The following is a 21,227-nucleotide window of genomic DNA, read 5'->3' on the forward strand; positions in this document are numbered from 1 at the left end:
ACTAGAGCACGCCGCAAAAGTGCAAATTGGTGGAACGCAGAATATACACCGAAAACGTTCAAGTACAAGTAACATGTAATAACGGCTGTTTGAAGCATGTAATGAAGATCGGAATAAGAAGCTTAAGTAGATATGACTACTATGTAATATACCGCTTTCTTATGCCTGAAGGACAAACTCTTATGTAGCAAATTTTTCATGTCCTACAAGGTATTAAGTACGCTTTAATCGAAAATGATGACTCAAATGAATGACATTATGTATTGAAATTTGTGATGAAAGCACGCAATACAAAAATTTGTACTCTTGGTAATTTAGATGAGATAATCCTGAGGCGTGTTGTATATGACTGCTTTTTAGACGTCTACTTTGAGCCCCACTGGTAATTCTCAGAACGGTCTAGAAACGTGAAGAAATTATGTTCAATAACAGCTTACCTTGCTTATGCCCATGGCAAATAATACTAACTTTCCGTTGAAGAAATTAAAGGGAAATAAACTGAATTTATGTTGCTACCTCTGCTAATGTTACTTTTTTTATGAAATCTGTGCAAATCTTCAAACCTCAACTATAAGCTATTATTATTTACTCTCAGAAAAATCTTGAATTCAACAGTCATTGGAGTAAAAATTATTCTAGATATTTCATCGCATTAATTTTTAATCACAGTTCAACATCAATTACATATTCTAACTTGGGATTAATTTTTCATAACTTATTTTCCTATAAAACTTAAAGGCGTGACACGAGCCGATATGAGAAGTGTTGACTTCAGATGAAAATACGAGTTATACTCCAGAAATGATGAAGTCTAATCTAGTAGGAACAAAGACCAGATGTCTTAGGTGGTCTAACGATTAATGTACTGGGGGAAGGATCCTAGATTTACAGCTGCGAACACGGTCGAGGGCTGTTAATTTTTAAGGATGATAAAATCTTTGGCATATATTGCTCTGGAACTGAAATAAAACTGTGTCACGTGTCGTAAATTTAGCGACATAAAAGAACTCTGCTCCTGAATTAGTGTCTGCATTGGTGACTACCGGTCAGTACGAGACATATCTGCACTGTAGCCCAATTAAGTTTCGTACCGATTGTTGAATTTCAGTATCCTTCGCATCAATCATTCCTCTCCAGGCAACAAGTCCGACTGCCATACCTCTGATGAAGGTCTGCCTTGACGCAGATATCGGCCTGAGTTCCCCCTCCATGATGACCCTCTGCTTCCGTTCTCTACAGACATCTGAATTGTCTAGAACCATCACTACTGCCATCTACCAACTTGGGATAAACTACAAGGAACTCTTGCCACGGCGAACGGCCGATCTGAAGCCGAATATACGAGTAGTTGCTTTGTTTTTCTATAATGAAAGTGGGAATGTGGAGAATTTGGTGGAATGAAAATGAAAAACCTCTAGAACTCCGAAGAAAAACCTCTCACACATGATTCTGGCCATCACAAATACAATTCCTGTATCGCCGGGATTTGAACTCCAGTTTACGATTATAAAGGATCTGTGCCAACTAAACTACGAAAGGGGATGTGAAATTAGTAGACCTTAGGAAGGTGCATACGTCAACAACTGTCTTCGAATGAATGAGCGGCATCCGAGGTTACAGATTATTACCGACTACTTAAGAAATCATTACAGTAAATATTGTAAGTGACAGATACAGAATAAAAAGGGTTGAAACTAAAGAGATGGTTATGCGACTTGTCGGCAGAAGCTGCTTGTTAATTAAGAGGCTCCCCGCCAGAGGTCAGCCTTGAACTCGCCGTCTCATTAACCCTTCAGAGTTCAATCAAAGCCTTAACAAGGGAGCCAGCACCTCCGCGTTGGATGTTCTAATCAAGATCAAGAAAGCTTTCACTTAAGAAGAAGGGTCGTGCTGAAATGTATATTAAATACCACCAGATCCTAAGTGATTACTTTTCAAACGAAAACTCATTACGTTTCTGAACGTCAAGAGCTCCGAGATAAGAAATGGATTCAGTAGAGAAATAGTGTTATGGGGGAATAGAATAACCGTCATATTTGATTATGATTTGGTGTTATGTATTTAAATGAAATTAATTCCTACATTCACATTACTAGCCGTTCAGAGGATGAATATAAGTATATCATGATGAATAGCAAATTTTCGTCCTTATTACTACCAATTACCAAAATTGTAATCACAAACGACAGTAAACGACAAGCTATTATAGCTTACGAATTAGTCCAAAAATAAATATTCATAAATATTTCTCAAGCTATTAGGTATATTTATCACACAGGAAAGAAATTGATTTCAGAAAGTTTCCGCGCTTGAGATAACGTGGTACCTTCTGGACCAAATATATTCGGCACTTGTCATCCTAGTGATGTAAATATCGCTGGAGAAACTGCCACTATTTAGTTCTGCATTGCATCCAAATACTAAAGTTATCGTGTTGAACCATCACAACACCATCTTGTCCATGGGAATTGAATATATCAAATATCAGGTAATTCATAAGTATTGTCTTTAGTGGTTTAGCAGTTACCATCTAGGCCATTAGGTCCGAGATTCCTGAGACCAAATCCGGCCGAGACCGATGAAGGGCTTTAAGAGCTGTAGTACCCTTAGCATAACTTTCTTTGTGAGAGATCTACATAGTAGATTTAGGACATGTAAAAGAATTCTGTTTTTGGCAGAGAACTTCAGTCAAAATTCGTCGGTTATTCCTCCTCGTGTTGAATTTCGACGCTAAATAACCCATGTACAGTAGTTAAAAGTGTCAAACTATTACTACTACCACCACTACCATTACTACTGATAGTACTACTAATACTACTACCACCACCACTACCATTACTACTGATAGTACTACTACTACCACCGCCACTACCATTACTACTGATAGTACTACTACTACTACCACCACCACTACTACCACTACCACTACTACTGATAGTACTACTCTACTACCACCACCACTACCATTACTACTGATACTACCACCACCACCACACCACCACTACCATTACTACTGATACTACCACCACCACACCACCATTACCATTACTACTGATACTACCACCACCACTACCATTACTACTGATACTACCACCACCACCACCATTACTACTGATACTACCACCACCAACACTACCATTACTACTGATACTACCACCACCACTACCATTACTACTGATACTACCACCACCACTACCATTACTACTGATACTACCACCACCACTACCATTACTACTGATACTACCACCACCACCACCACCACTACCATTACTACTGATACTACCACCACCACCACTACCATTACTACTGTACTACCACCACCACCACCACTACTAATGATACCACCACCACTACTAAAATGATACCACCACAAAAACGATACTACCACCACCACCAAAATCATACTACCACCACCACCACCACGACCACTACTACTACTACTGATACTGATACTACTGATAATAATGATATTACTACTATTGATACTACTACTACTACTACTATTGATACTACTACTACTACTACTATTGATACTACTACTACTACTACTACTACTACTATTGATACTACTACTACTACTATTGATACTACTACTACTACTACTACTACTACTACTATTGATACTACTACTACTACTACTACTACTATTGATACTACTACTACTACTACTATTGATACTACTACTACTACTATTGATACTACTACTACTATTGATACTACTACTACTACTATTGATACTACTACTACTACTATTGATACTACTACTACTACTACTATTGATACTACTACTACTACTACTATTGATACTACTACTACTACTATTGATACTACTACTACTACTGACACTACTACTACTACTGACACTACTACTACTACTGACACTACTACTACTACTACTACTGACACTACTACTACTACTACTACTGACACTACTACTACTACTACTGACACTACTACTACTACTACTGACACTACTACTACTACTACTGACACTACTACTACTGACACTACTACTACTACTACTGACACTACTACTACTGACACTACTACTACTACTACTACTACTGACACTACTACTACTACTACTACTACTACTACTACTGACACTACTACTACTACTACTACTACTACTACTACTACTACTACTACTACTGACACTACTACTACTACTGACACTACTACTACTACTGACACTACTACTACTACTGACACTACTACTACTACAACTACTGACACTACTACTACTACTACAACTACTGACACTACTACTACTACTACAACTACTGACACTACTACTACTACAACTACTGACACTACTACTACTACTACGAATTTTTAACAGACAGGTTTTCTTGTTTATTATCCAGCAGGAAATAAAGTGTACGAGTACTACCCAAATCCAACCCCACTAGCAGCGTTATGAACATCCTGCTGAAGTTCATGGAGTTAGTCTGGAATTTTCCATTCTCTCACTTTTCTTCTGTCTGTCGAAATGACAACAATAGATTGTGTACATCGTCTTATATGTCATCCGTCTTCTAATATTATGTGGACTATGGAGTGATTCTTCTGGTTGTTTTCAGTGTAACAATTATTTCCTGTGGGTTATACGTCATTGTTCTTCACATCAAACCTACAAACATTCAGCAACTTCTCCTAAAACGAAGTCTAAAATTTGTTAATATTTGATGTAATTCACAAATTTATACAAAATATTCCGCTGCCACCGCCAGAATATTACTAATTTCCTTTACCGCGAGCTGACCAGCAGCAATTCAACAAGCGATTTAAATACAACCATATCGAGACCTTTATTATCAATGGAACGTTCTTTACAAATCAAAGAGAATACAGAGAACACATTACCGGTACGAGAAATGTAGCGCATGTGGGACGAAGGTCTAATATATGACTATCATGATATTCAATTTAAAAGTACCCGCAATAAATATGCAAATTGGAATTGAGATATCAACAGCTCTTCTATACCAGAACAAATAGATAATGAATGTGTTTATAGCCTCTTGGTCTGAATTAAAAAGAAAACTAGGTAGTTTAAGTGTGAGTTATAAACATAACTAGAGTGGGCAGTGACATCCAATAAGCAACCTACACCTGCTAATTTATGCAAGATATATACAATCAATTTTATTGAGGACTTAAGAGAACCACCTTACTCTTAGATTATATTGTAACACTCTAAATGACCACGTCAGTTGTTCAGCTCTAGCACGTTGGTCTTCTATCCGGGAGGTTCGATATGTGGTGTAAAAAGCAGGCATTGCAGAGGGATTTTATCGGAGTACTCCCGTTTCCCTCTCTTATTCCACAAATACACTCCACTTTCCCTCATTTCATCTATCATCTGCAGCTATTAAAATAGACTGTGGTATTCTACTTATAAGTTTTATTGTTAATAAGTTTTTTTTTTACAAGAAAAACTGCCGATACAGGATTTAAGGACTTGGACTCTAAGGCTTATCAAGTACACTCTGGGGATGAGACGATATGGAATCTGGCATTTTCAGGTCCTAGTAAGGATGGTCCATCTGTTAGTGTCGGGTTCACGAATGTCACCCAGGCCACTAATCAGACTTAGAGCGGCCAAATGAGCCAAATCTGCCCAGGCAAATGGAAACGTCCCGGGTGAAGCCCTCGAAAATTCAAGCCAAACATGACGATGACATTCTGCTCAATGAGTCAGCCAACATGATTTGTATTTTATCATTCCATCTTTCCATATTTTTTAAATTTAATTCTGAACTTTGCTATTCAGATTTCGAACTCGGGTGCCTTCCTCAGGTGGACCAGAGGGAAGACCACTAGGAAGCTGAGGTCGGTCACATAACGGGTACTTTACTAATCATGACGAATGCACTCAGTAAGTCCGGGGTGACGTAAATATTAATGACGGCAATAACATACGATCGCTTCACTACAGCCTCCACATTGTTTATATCTTGACTACCGAGCTGCACCTAAGGATCTCCGTGTTCAGCACAATACAATGTACAACACATTCAAAGACAGATGTAAAGAGAGAGAGAGAGAGAGACTGAGGCACAGAATGTCAGAGAGAAATAAAATGAGATAAAATAAAAAATGAATTAAATAAAGAGAAGCTGAACAAAAAATAAAGGTCGGAAAAGAAGAAACAAATGAAAAAGGAAACATATAACTGAAGTTACGAAGACAAAAAAACTGAAGTTATGAAGACAAAAAGAAAGAAACAAACAAACAATTATGGGAATAGAGAGAGAAGAATAGAAAGAAATGAGTACACTCCGTCGATGTAGGAGAAAGTCAATGTTCACCTACTTAGATATAACAGCGAAGTAAGTCCCCCTGCAAGCAAGCGCTAGAACATGAAAGTCGCTGTTGCCAAGTCCATCGACTTTAAATAACCTCGCAGTTGAAACAGTGTTCTTAAATTAACGATTAAAACAATATTATGCAACTGGAAAGAGAAGAAAACGAAAAGAAACCGGCAGGGGAAGAGAGAAATAAACAATTTGGAGGATACTTACTTACTTACTTACTTACTTACTTACTTACGGATTTTAAGGAACCCGGAGGTTCATTGCAGCCCTCACATTAGCCCAACATCGGTCTCTATCCTGTGCAAGATTAATCCAGTCTCTACCATCATATCGCACCTTCCTCAAATTCATTTTTATATTATCCTCTCATCTACGTTTCGACCTCCCAAAGGTCTTTTTCCCTCCGGCCTCGCAATTAACAATGCATTTCTGCATTCGCCCATACGTGCTAACAATTTGGAGGATACTTACTGGCTTTTAAGGAATCCGGAGGTTTATTGGCGCCCTCACATAAGCCTGCCATTGGTCCCTAACCTGAGCAAGATTAATCCATTCTCTATCATTATATCCCACCTCCCTCAAATTCATTTTAATATTATCTTCCCATCTACGTCTCGGCCTCCCTAAAGGTCAATTTGGAGGATACGAAATAAAAATTGTGAACAAGCGATAAAGTAAGAAATAAAACAAAGCAGGAGAAATGAACGAAAGAAAGATTGAAAGGGAATTAGAAAAACAAAAAATCTGAGGACTCAGGAATAAAAACGAAAGAAAAATACAGAGAAATAAGAAGAAAGGTAAACCTGACAAAGTGAAAACAAAAGCGTGAGAGAGTGAATAAAAAGAGGGAAGGAGAGAAAAATTGAAATAGGGAAAAGATGAATAAACGAAACAAAGTAGAAATGAAAAGAAAGGAGGAAGGAAAGAAGAAATGAAAGAAATAGAGGGATGAGCGAAGATTAGGCAGTCTTCGTGTTGTCTTCCAACAACTATGGTAATTAGGATTCTGGGTTCGTCTCTAATTTCATTTAGATGAATGCACTCGCTGCTAATTCATGACCACGTCAAGTGTCTGCTCCTCTGCTCTCAAATGAGCAGAATTATGCCAAGCTGTCTTATCCTGTCCTAGCCAAGACGTCCCTCCTTAGACAACTTATGACATTTCTCAGGGATAACTCTGTCTGCGGATCAGGAAGCTATGTCAACTTATTTGACAGCCTCTCAAGTTTGCTGATCTTGGCACAAGACGTTAATAGTTCTTAGAAGAAGATGGGCATAAGTTCTCATACAATGTATTACTGAGAAATGCCCCCTGCTGTGGTTCTGTCGGTAAAGATTCTGATTCAAAATTCAGTAAGCCTACATCTGGTACAATTTGTCTTCAGCTGTAATCTTGCACCATGATGACCACATGCCTAAGTTTTTTTTTTCTAAGATTGAACGTCTAGTGCTAGTTATCCATCTTCAATTAGGACTAAAAGCCAAAGGGCTCACACCTTGACAAATTATGATACTGTTGGTGCTGACCGTGGTACAAGCAATGGTAAAGGAGTAGAGTTCACTATGCACGTTAGTAGGATACAATTTCATATAGTTCTAGATATGGAATATGAATCTTCATTTGGTACCAGCATTGCGATGCTTTATGTTGTACTAGGTGAAGGTCCGAAATCATGGGAGTCCCTTCTGCATATTTATCTAGTGTCAAGTTGACAAAAAGGTAAAATAAAGAGCAAACTTTCAAGACTTGACATGTCACCTTTCAGAAAATACACTTCAGATGCCAAAAACGTACACTTCTGCAATGAAGAAAATAGTTTCTGTGGTGAAATATTAAAGTTTTTTTTTTGCAATAGATTCCTATCATAATGTATCATGTATGGGCGAATCCAGAAGTGCATATGGAGTGTTAGTTGGGAGACCGGAGGGAAAAAGAGTTTTGGAGAGGTTGAGACGTAGGTGGAAGGATAGTATAAAAATGGATTTGAGGGAGGTGGAATATGATTGTAGAGACTGAATTAATCTTGCTCAGGATAGGGACCGATGACGGGCTTATGTGAGGGTGGCAATGAACTTCCAGGTTACTTAAAAGCCTTAAGTAAGTATAGATTTCTATCAAATTTCATCATATAAATAATTTTGTTTGTTACAGAGACACATGTTTGTAGCATTTTGTGAAAAGTGACATGTCAGGTTTTGAAAGTTTGCTCCTCAATAAGGTTTAAAATCAGCCTTGGTGTACAGAGAGTTCTTATGCAGACCGGTCGCAGGTAGTTACTATACTCCGTTCCATAATGTCTGACAGAAGTAGTAGCTGTTTTATCCTGTCCTAGCCAAGACGTCCCTCCTTAGACATCTTATGACATTTCTCAGGAATAATTGTTTCTGCGGACCAGGAAGTTATGTCAACTTATTTGACAGCCTCTCAAGTTGCTGATCTTGGCACAAGACGTTAATAGTTCTTAGAAGAGGAGGAAAGAAGTGTAATTGCTTTTCCACTAATGGCAGAGTTCTCATTCCACGCTTTTCTTGAAATTTGGGCGAGTGTAGAACGCTTCAGACCGCCCAACTTCAAGTCAAGGGTGGAATGAGACCTCTGCTATTGATTTATTAGCAATTATACTTTTCACCTCCTCTTCCGGCAATCTTTACATCTCTTGTCAGACATGAAACGAAGTATAGACCGGCTTACGCTACTCATTGTAGCTCCTCACTTTCCTCACGAACCTGGCTTTAGAACGATGTAGTTCATCGCATATTCAAAAATCTCATTATTCGAGATTGCAATATAGCCTAAGTATATCCAACTCAGAAACATCAGGTATTCGGCTTACAGTTCGTAGAAAACAATTGTGATTTATTCATTTATTTTTCTTCTAATTACTTTTATATAATTTATAAGTTATCACTTTATATATTTTTGATGTGTAAGTCATAAAAATAAAGCATGTTTTTAAACCATTCTATGTGTTATTATACCCACTTCTGACAAATTTTATAACTAGACAGCAAGAGACTAATTTTGATACGTTTTACATGTTATTAGTAGATCGGTTATGTTAGTTAGTTGTCTATTTATGAACAAAATACCTTCCATCTAAATAATACTCAGCTCGTAAAGAAACTAGGCATTCTAATAATCAAGAAACAAGCTTTCAGCAGCCGACGTGACGTTTATATTAATGATAACACTTGATTACATATATAAAAAAGGACACGAGGGCACCTGCACCAAGTAATATTTGGTTACGTGTAGGTCTAGATGTCATAAAGATTCTCATCGGATTCTTTATTGACATTAAGTTGGCCTCCCGGCTGCTGCACCAGTTAATGTAATCGATAAAAGGCTTTACCGTTCTATTGCAACAGATAGGCACGTCCACAGTGGTAAAACTAGACTTTAGAAAATAGCATGACTCTCTAATCATGTGGTCAGCATGATGAAAGAGACCATCGTTTAAGACAACACAGAAGAACACCGGACAAGTGACAGTTATCCAGTTTCTATGGTAAGTTCTGTTTCTACTCATACAAACCGAGCGAGGTGACTCATGCGTTCCCCACGGGACTCGCATTCGGGAGATCCGCGATTCAAATCCCCGGACAGACCAACCCGACTGTAGTTTTTCCGTAGTTTTCCACAGTTACTTAGGCAAATGCCGGGTTGTAATTTCATTGCCACTGTCCATTTCCCTTCCTCTTCCCTGTAGAAAAAGATTTTAGATTTCATATCATATCATTTATCTTCATCATCTCATTTCTTAGTAATATTCAGGTCATGACGCATGACTTCGTCCGCTTGCAGAAGGGGCGTCCTTTCCGAAACCGTCTCTGGGGTCCGAGCCTTTCGCAATATCTCTGCCAGGATTCATTCCTTAAGAGCACTTCCGAGGGCGCTTCGGCACCTTAGAAGGGCTATTGAAATGGATCCTGTGGTGCTTGGTCACCTTGACGATATGAACTTAAGTTGGAGGTTGTAGAGGGCGTACTGAATGAGAGGGTAAGGAGTGAGGAGTTTCACGCGGTCGGTGTGCTGGTAAACCTCGTTCTCATTCATCCCATAATTCGGGGTGCACACTATGCCACTGTCGAGCCGACGTGATGAATGGCCGTCCTTATTCCCCCATAGCCATTCAATACTACTATTATACTGTTTTCGCTGTAAGAAAAATCCTAATGTAAACATAAGCACGTTGCTGTTATACCCGTGATTGGCTCCCAGTCGAAACACTCACATGACGCAGGAAAATATAGTTCGTATATGGAAACCAAAATCCTGTATTATTTGAAAATAAAAAATTGAATTCTAGTTGTTAAATACGATGAAACATTTAACTTCACTCATATGTAAAACGCTATGCAAAAGAAAAGCTACTTTTATATTTTGTTATGTACTATGAACGCGGATGAATACCAACAGTAGGCCTAATACCGAGGTAGTCTGTTCTTGTAACAAGCTGGCGTCACTTGTGCTCGTAGTTGATCACGTGGTACTGAAGTATGGCTTCTGCATCCTCAACTGTCCATTGTGAAGACATAAGACTTAAAAATAATTTAATTGCAGTAATTATAAAGTAAATGTTTCCTAAGCAAACGAACTTATAGTAGTGAGGTTAGGCCTACTTGATGAGTAACGGGAAATGTTTAACATGAAAAATAATGTACAACAGTGAGCGGGAACACGTACTGAGAATCTATGGCGCCAAACAGCGACCAATGAAGCTTCACTTCAGCCACGTGCTATTGTTTACATTAGGATTTCTTTTACAGCGAAAAGGTTATAGGTACCACTTTCACTACCACTACTTCTAATACATCCCCACGCATAGAATAGGTCCTCTTGTAGTCAGCCACAGATCTGGGTTACATTTCTAAATCGTATTATATGTTAAATCATTGTAAGAAGTTCCTATTCAAATGTCCTCAAAAGTATATGAAAATGATTGAAATGATGCCATACCTATAAACATTAGGGGACTGATTAGGAATTCAAGATTTTTCAGAAATTTAAAACAAATTTATATATCTTGTTCCCTGCTGCGACTCAGTATTCCTAGATACAAATCTAAGGAAACCGGGTTCGATTTGCAGTACAGAAGTAGAGATTCATCTCCTTCGTACAGAGACTGAACTATACCTCTTGCTTGTTTTTGCATTGTGTTACGCCATGAATTCCTCTGCTTCTACTGTAAATATGTACCCGTAATGCTGGTTCTAAGTTGTAACAAGAGAACAGAAAGGGTGTAAGGACTGAATTCTCGAAGACTGGTGACAATAATGATCTCTTCTTCTCCCGCCAAAACAAAGAGTGGGTTAATCCCCGTACCGAAATCAGTGAATCTTGGACGTCCTATATCCCATGTCGCAATAGGAGCACGGAAGACGTGTACTTTTTTTAGGTTATTTTACGACGCTTTATCAACATCTTAGGTTATTTAGAGTCTGAATGAGGTGAAGGTGATAATCCCGGTGAAATGAGTCCGAGGTCCAGCACCGATAGTTACCCAGCATTTGCTCATATTGGGTTGAGGGAAAACTCAGGAAAAAACCTCAACCAGGTAACTTGCCCCGACCGGGAATCGAACCCGGGCCACCTGGTTTCGCGGCCAGATGCGCTAACCGTTACTCCACAGGTCTGGACAAGACGTGTACTAGGTAACTTCAAAACATGCTACTGCCTTTCCAGTTTATAGTCTTGATTATAACATCGATAATTATTATAAAACAATAACATGAATAATGATATTAATAATGATAGTGATAGTGATAGTGATGATAATAATAATAATAATAATAATAATAATAATAATAATAATAATAATACTTAATTACTGGCTTTTAAGGCACCCAGAGGTTCATTGCCGCCGTCATATAAGCCCGACATTGGTCCCTATCCTGAGCAAGATTAATCCATTCTCTATCATTATATCCCACCTCCCTCAAATCCATTTTAATATTATCTTCCCATCTACGTCTCGGCCTCCCTAAAGGTCTTTTTCCCTCCGGCCTCCCAACTAACACTCTATATGCATTTCTGGATTCGCCCATACGTGCTACATGCCCTGCCCATCTCAAACGTTTGGATTTAATGATCCTAATTATGTCAGGTGAAGAATACAATGCGTGCAGTTCTGTGTTGTGTAACTTTCTCCATTCTCCTGTAACTTCATAGTAGATATTCGAAACTTCAGGGGGGCAGACTGTAATTCTGACCATTATTTGGTAATTGGAGAACTAAGAGAAAGACTATCAGTAGCCAAGCGAGTAGAGCAACAAGTTAATATTAGAAGATTCAATATTCCGAAATTAAAGGACGAGGAAAGTAAGCAACATTATCAGGTCGAAATTTCAAATAGGTTTGCCGTATTAGCAAGTTCCGACGAAGTTGAGGAAGAGTTAGATGTTAATAGCATATTGTGGGAAAGTATCCGAGATAATATCAAAATTGCAGCTGAACAGAGTATAGGTTATTATGAAACTAAGAAAAAGAAACCGTGGTTTGATGAATATTGTTGCATGGTAGTAGAAAGAAGGAAACAGGCAAAATTGAAATTCTTACAGGATCCAGTTGAGGCGAATAGAGATAATTATTTCAATAAAAGACGGGAAGCAAATCTTACGCTTAGGATGATGATGATTATTATTATCATCCTTGCATGTATTGAGTCTAGTGGCCCGTTACGCTCTCTTGCCAACGCTTGAACGGTCTGCCCAAGGATCTCTTGCCCACAGAACGGTAATTTAAAATTTGGCGTGGAATTATTATTATTATTATTATTATTATTATTATTATTATCATCATCATCATCATTATTATTATTATTACTGACATATGCTTCTTGATCCGTATTCTGATACTTTGAATAGTCGTGTATTTCGCGTTTTTAACAGTTTTCCTGATCTATAGGCCTATGTCGCAATGATTTTAGACTATCAACATTTAATTCTTATCTTATATCTTACTTCCGTTTTTGTCTAGTGGTAGTAGTAGTAGTAGTAGTAGTAGTAGTAGTAGTAGTAGTAGTAGTAGTAGTAGTAGTAGTAGTAGTAGTAGCAGTTGTTGTACATAGTAAATATCTTTGTATCTGCTTGATTAAAACTTATCCCTTAAACACTCTGCTGCCATAGGGCAGTTGCACAGGACAGGTCCCAATATTTGGTTACATCCACTCTAGATGTCATAAAGATTCCCATCGAATTCTTTACTGACCCTCGGCTGCTGTAGCAGTTAATGTAATCAATCGATAACCGCTTCGCTGTTCTATTGCAGCAGGTAGCCACGCCCACGGTGGTGAAGAAGATACTCCGATTCAAGCAGGAGAACCCGGGCATGTTCGCGTGGGAGATCCGCGACCAGTTGCTGGCTCAGAGGATCTGCGACCCCAACTCCATCCCCAGCGTGAGCTCCGTCAACAGGATCCTGCGCAACAGCGGCGCGTGGACCGAGGCGGACCTCGTCTCGGCGGCCGCGGCTGCCGCTTCTTCGGTGGGACCTTGCCCCCCGGGTCCCAGCAACACGCAACATTCCCCAGGTTGATTGCCGCCTTTTTGTTCCTCTGTCTTTTTTTGTTAATGTCATCACTCTTCTGCTTTGCCTCTAAGGCACTAATGTTGCGTAACTCTTTTTGTAGATAAGTGTGGAAAATATGAACCTCGTTCTGTAGGCCTATTAACGAGCAAGGAAGCGCGTTAAGTAACCGTTAATATGTGTTCCAAGTATTTGCTCAAGAATATTTTCGAGTGTCCCGTTCTGACCCAAGAAATAACGTTTCCAGGTTAATTATCAGCGAATATAGGTTCAACTCCTGTAAGGAAATGGAGATTTGTCGCTTTGTCACAGCCACCATAGTAATTTTTTTTTTATGCTTCTAGTGCCTTCATATTTTATTTCATTAGGTAGTAGCTGAATTTATTTTGACACTTCTCTGAAGTATTTGTCTTTCACGACATTTACTACAAGTTAGCTAGCTAGCTAGCTAGCTAGCGAGTACAAATTAAAATTATAAAACAACAATATTTCTAGCCACTACCGTAAAAGCCAGGCTCGTGTACGGTGTGGCCTTAGCCAATAATATAACACAATTTACAAGGACAGTTTACTAAATACAGTAAGTAACTTAATTCAAACCAATAAATAATAACACACGAAAGCCAAAAAAAAGTAGAAGAAGAAGAAGAAGAGAAAGAAAACAGAGAAAACACATTTAATATAAATTGACAATCAGACAGAAGTCAGTGATATTCAATAATAGTACATTATGCAACGAGCCTATAATGATAGTAATTAAGATGCGAGGATGTTTATGAAACGAGCGCAAGCGAGTTTCATAATTTTCATACGAGCGTCTTAATTACCATTATAGGCAAGTTTCATACGACTTTTTATGCTCGACCATATTTCTAACTTGAAATTATTCATAAGTATTCATGTTATTCTTATGTGACTGGGGAGCGAATTGACCTTGTGCAATCTCGTAAATTGTGAGATGTGCGCAGAGTCGAAGGTATTGATTTTTTCCGGGCAACGAATGTCGACGATCTTGATATAATCTAGAGAGTAAGATAAACGTTAAACTTGATATAACCTTGAAATTGAATTCGACATTGAAAAACGAGCTGACAAATTGAATTTATTTGAATATTATTTACAATTAACGCTAATTATTATAGTAACAGAACATAACCTTCTGCGACAGTATTGGATTTCCAGCCTGCGTGACGTTTTGCTAGTTGTCTTTCGATTGCATATCCGAGAATAATCGAAAACCTGAACTTTAATGAATAGGTGTACTTTAATGACATGCATTAAAGGACTGCTACCGTGTGTATAATTACTACATTTCGGCATAGTCGAGCATAAACATAAATATAGTCGACAGAAATAAAAGGTAAAAAATACACATTTGTTAATATTATATATCAAGAATAATTTTATAAATGTCTTTTTTAAAAGCTTCAATTTTAAAATATTTCAAACTTGGAAAATGGTTTGTAATTTTGTTATAAAGTCTTGGGCCGAAATTAGCACTTTTATGACATTTAGGCTCAATTAATGGAAAAGTAAACTTTTGTCTTCGAGTACAATATTCATGTCGATTAGATTTATGTTTTATTTGATTTCTGGGGTAGTAAGTTAGTAAACTATGTTTATAAGTTTCTTCAATAGTTAATACTTTAAAATCTGTATAAATTAAATTTGTTGGGTAATCCATATTTTTGGTTAGACAATTTTTTATTAATCTTCTATGTAATAAAATTAATGGATTAAGTACAGATGATGCTACTCCACCCCAATTTATTATACCATATTGTATTAATGATTTTACTAAAGCTAGAAATACTATTCTCAATGCCTCCTTAGTGGTAAATTAAATAAGATGAAGTAATTAAGGAAACCTCTAGGCCTATTGGTTGGTCTCATCTATAACTTATCTATTTTAAGATCGATGACTTTATATAAAAGTTTTACCACTTAATTGGTATTCTACGTCATTTCGACAAACGTTTCTGCAAATACAACATCCTATTAAATTCCATTTCTGAACACTATATGACAATGTACACATACAGTAACATGGATTATGACTTGTATTAAAAATACGGTGTTTTACAAAACATAACATTATACCAAGCTCAAATCGAGGTTGAAAATTACTTTTTTGAAGTTATTATAAAAGGTATACAATTTATATTAAAAATTACAATTAAAGTGTTATAAAACATATATTCATATCTAGGCGTAACGAGTTATTTTAAATTGTAATTACTAATGATGTAATTACAGGAAACTAGCTTCTCTTGGAAATTAATACCACAGTTAATTACTTTAGAATTAGACTATGTTAAAATGAATTCCCTCTATCTCTATATTCCCCGCTGCGTTTATTAATCACCCCATTTGTGTACGAATTATAATGTATTCATTACGATGTCGAATTCGTTTCTCCTTTATGTTTTATCACGGCTGTTTGAATTCGAAACTACTTTGTTTCAAACACATCATAGTTTCAGTCACATACTACAATTAATGAATGATGTCGCCGTATTCACGAAAATTGTGACCAGATTTCTCGCATGTCAAGTTCATAAACGTTAAAGTGTTTAAGAAATGCCACCAAATTACCCAAGTTAAACGAATAAAAACTGAGATAAACGAAGAAAAGAAGACGCGATTGAAATTTATACATGAAATTTTTACGAAACATGATATTTTTGTAGTAATTTTGCATATTTCTTTGAAAAGAAATGGAATAAAACGTGCTCTTATATTAAAAAAGAACTTAAACGTGAAATGCCACTGCTGTATGAGAAAGGAGAACAAAAACTACAAAGAGACAGCTAAATAAAAATTGTCTCATTCTTCAGAAACCTGAAATGAAAATAAAAGAATTTGGCACAAAAATATTCTGTGAAATCATAGCTTTAATTTAAAATTAATTCCTTTTATAATTTACAAGATTTAAATTGCAATAATTTATTTTTATGTCTACTATCGAATAAATTGTAATTGTGACGTCATCCATTTTATGAAACATACAATAGCGCCCTAAAACATATTTTAAAAAACGTAAAATCTATAGCTATTAAATATACATTTCAAAAATTAGTTCAATCCTAGTTTTTAAATGAGCAAAACATTTCAATTTAACTACTTACAGCTACTCTAAACATCTTTCGCATCTCTATATATTCACCTGAAGGCGTTAAAAAGCACATCGTCCGAAATAATGTGAACATTTCCTCATTAGTCATTATGACTAATGACATGGTCCCACGGCACTTCAATCCCTGAAGAAGATGGCAGAGCTGATCATCGAAAGCTTGGAAGCAACAATCCAACTCACCTGGCTGAGAACCCGAGAAGATTTATAGGCTACCCCTAAGTTATTTATATGGTATTGTCAAAATTGACACGGTTAGAAGAAAACATATAGGCCTACATATATTGGACATAAGTACTACATCAAAAATAAATGAGAGACATAAATTATGATACTGAAGAATAAATGAAAATAGAGCACCGACCTTTGCTTTGAAGACCGTCGAGTTCCATAGACCAGGTCGGAATGGTGATCAACAGCAACTGAAAATAATTATTAAAATATTTTTAAAATCACGTTTATATACAATAAAAATAAGACTGATCTGCTTACGTCAATATTGACTGTTCGCTGTTTGCTGTTATCTTCAGATATGGGCCGTAAAGATCTTCTGGATGGCCAGTCTCTTTCCCTCTCCATTGGATATATCGCCGATTCGCTACATATTCCACTAATCAGACTTCATATGTATACAACAATTGTTCCTCCTCTGATACATACCGTCAATTGAGATATACTGCCTGATAATAGATGTACGTATCAGCCAGAACCTCAAACAGAGGATTAATGACTAGATTAGGCTTAATTTCCGCCATCTTCAGACTTCAAGTGAAGTCCTGGGCTTGTTCCCGGTTTCTTCTTCATGATACAAGAAATATATCACAGCCATAACCAAATCACACAATACTTCCACCTACGCAGAACACATCGCCAACACCAACCACAAATACAACAACACAGAAACAAACATGGAAATCCTACGCATTGAACCGTAAAGGTAAAACTAAACACACTAGAACAATACGAAATATACACACATATAGAACACATGCACAACATATCAGCACACAACTAAGTTTAAGAACGCACACTTTTTTTGACACAACACTACCGATCATAAACGCACTACCACAAAGGCAGCAACAAGAAGGAAACAAGTGCATGAGCTCACTATAAATCTGAAGATGGTGACAATTAAGTCCAAAGTAGTCATTAACTAGGGTAAAATAGCATAATAGTTTCAATTAACACAGGAAAGTTAAAAAAAGTTGTTTGGTATTTTTAGTAGGTTATTTTACGACGCTTTATCAACATCTTAGGTTATTTAGCGTCTGAATAAGATGAAGGTGATAATGCCGGTGAAATGAGTCCAGGGTCCAAAAAAATTGTTTATATAACAAATTTAGCAAATCATTAGTGAAATATTTTGAACTCTTAATCTTTGTGAAATGGAAACAGATTCAAATATTTAAGGGAGGTGATGGGTGCAATTTATATTTCCTACATTTTTCAAGCTATGTACCTCATTTGTTGTACATATAATCACAGTAGTGAAGTTTAATGTCTGTGAGTTGATTAGTTTCTAAGTTATTAACAAAAATATTTTGAAAAATTTGCATATTTAAAAATGAAATGTGTCGATTAACTTTTCAGTAAAATGGCTAATGTTTTTTGCAAGGCCAGTAGCATATTTAGGAAAATATTACGTATGAGTTTCCATATAGCTATCTTTACTGCAAAAGGGGGAACAAATTTTATAATCTCTGTGTAACTAAAAATAAAAATTTTCCATTGTCAATATAAATATTTCATTTTTTATTTTAAAAAGTATTAATTTAATCATGAATTCCATGCACCATGTTGTTAACCACAGTATATACAACATGCAGTAAAAATTTCATGTTCCTGGCATCAAAATTTTAAGAGCCTTTACACTTCGAATCTAACGAAATGTGCTTAAAAAGTGTGAGAAAACAGTGTGTAAAATTAGCATTGAATTAGCAGCCATTTATATATTGCGTAATTTTTATGCTTCTGAGTTCCGCAGAGCGTTGAAACTTGCTCAATGTACAGAATGATTCATTATTACGTGTAAATACTTTGTGTGTGTATTGTAGAGGTGAAACTAAGACTAAAACGTTCTATACAACTTTTTCTCAAAACCTTTAATTCCAGAGTTTCAGTAGATGGCACCTACGTCATAGTAACTGCATAGGCATTACTGTTCTCCCTCACATTTGGTATGGTATTGTGGGGAATCAGTTACTCGGACCTCGAGTTCACCTCTGCGGTTGACTGGGGAAATCTACCGCGCATTCTTGGAATGCGAATTTCATGGTCTGCTACATGATATCCCTTTTCCAACGCGAGTGAACTTATGGCTTGTGCACAATGATGCTCCTGCGCATTACTGCCGCAACGTAAGGGGGTATCTCAATGCTGCGTATCCAGGTCAATGGATAGGTCGCGCAGGGCCAACTCCATGGCCAGCCAGATCACCGGATATGAACCCTCTGGACTTAAAGTTGAGAGACAGCACTTTGAACATGCATTACACTAAGAATTGTGCAAATGTGTAAAGTCTAGAAGAAATTGCTTTATATTCTTTACTGTGTTTGGTTTTAGTTCACAAAACGTGCATAAGTGGACTGCCGAAGATATGGATTTAGTGACTTTGGTTATTTTTGTATTGAAGTCCAAATGCACTGTACGAAAGTAATAATTAGTTTACATTTGGCGTGTTATCCTTTCTTTGTTTGGGAGCGCAAGTTCCACGAAAAATGGAGTTAACTCTGGAATTAAAGGTTTTAAGGAAAAGTTGTATAGAACGTTTTAGTCTTAGTTTCACCTCTACATTACACATACAAACTATTTACCCGTAATAATGAATCACTCTGTATAAATAAGAGGTTGTGTATTCATTTTTCACGAGAAAAAATGCCCTTTTTTTTACTGAAAATAACCTAAATTTCACCCATCTCCCCCCTTCAGCAAGATGAGAATAATAATAATAATAATAATAATAATAATAATAATAATAATAATAATAAATCTTCCGTCCGCATGAAAATGCCACTCTCAGGTCAAATGATAAAGCCTAATTAAATTATTGTGAAGTAAAAGATAAGCGCTTTAAAAGTGGCAGAATAGCCATTACCGGCAATCAAGGCCTGCACGAAAATCCAGTGCCGCGTTGCGTGTGCCAGGTAACTCGAATCTGTGTGCTCTGCCGCCGATAGTGTTTAAAGTCAATAACACTGCCTGCCACTCTTCTTCGTGCGCCAGAAAATCAGATAGCGGCAGTGGCGGCGGGCAATTCTGGAGCAGGTGTTTTCTCCGAGATACATCATCTTTTTAACGTGGATGAATAATGCAGAAGACTTTTTTTATTTCAGGACACTAAAAGTTGCGCGTGGACGCAGCGGAGGCTCTGTACTCCGCATGCGGCGTTGTTTAACAAGCTGTAAACTTTAGAACTCTTTTGTTACAATAACTTACGCAACACCTATAGTCTGTCAGCATGCGCAACAATCTCCTTAACAGTAGATTCCTCTTCTAACTACGGTATTTTCTTTTCAACTTTACACCGCGCCTTCTTCTCAATCCTACATTTTGCTTTCTCATTATAAGAAGCAAGTAAAGAAAGTATTGTGATCCTTAAAAAAACAAGCTATTTAGATTTTTATGCAAATATAATCTGAGTTTTTCTGATGATGGTTTTCGATGCTCCAACAGTTTATGTCTGTGTACCAGCGTTTATTCTAAATTGTTCGTCTGTTTTTTGTTCTTCTCCAGTATCACCGAGAGAACGCAACCGGAAATGATGAACTTAAAGTATAAACAGTTCGATCCCTGGCGATTCGATTTTATGTAAAATTTCTACCTCGAGACTAGGAGAGATGACAGTGCACAAATTTTAATCACTAAATTGTGCACCAATATGCCTGGATTAAATCCCAAATCTCTCCGCAGTACATATGAAGAGAAGGCATTAGCGATTCGTCCGTCGGACGGGGATGTTAAGTCTGGCGGCCCCCTTGGTGCTATTCGACAGCAGTGGGCTACGTGCCGGCACCGGGTTTCCTTTCTCCCTTCGTCTTCATCATCATCATCATCATCATCATCATCATCATCATCATTCATTCCATACACTTACACGAACACTTCACATACATTCACTCTAGTACATGTCATAAATCTCCACAGATATACATTATGTACAGCGTGGTGTGCAACTAGAAAATGGGTCACAGTCCTACCATCTATCCACAATATGCGGAACCCGAATCACGTAAATTGAAGTGAA

General features: G+C 37.2%; 1 protein-coding gene across 1 annotated transcript in view; it reads left to right on the forward strand.

Moving 5' to 3' along the window:
- Nucleotides 1-21,227, forward strand: part of Poxn (Pox neuro) — a 376,716-nt gene that overhangs the window by 333,244 nt on the left and 22,245 nt on the right. Inside the window, exon 4 of the mRNA XM_069826012.1 lies at nt 13,591-13,852. Within this exon, the coding sequence (XP_069682113.1) occupies nt 13,591-13,852 (262 nt within the window). The remainder of the gene's footprint in view (nt 1-13,590; nt 13,853-21,227) is intronic.

The sequence above is a fragment of the Periplaneta americana genome, chromosome 5 (genome assembly GCF_040183065.1).
Source record: "Periplaneta americana isolate PAMFEO1 chromosome 5, P.americana_PAMFEO1_priV1, whole genome shotgun sequence".
Lineage (NCBI taxonomy): Eukaryota > Metazoa > Arthropoda > Insecta > Blattodea > Blattidae > Periplaneta > Periplaneta americana.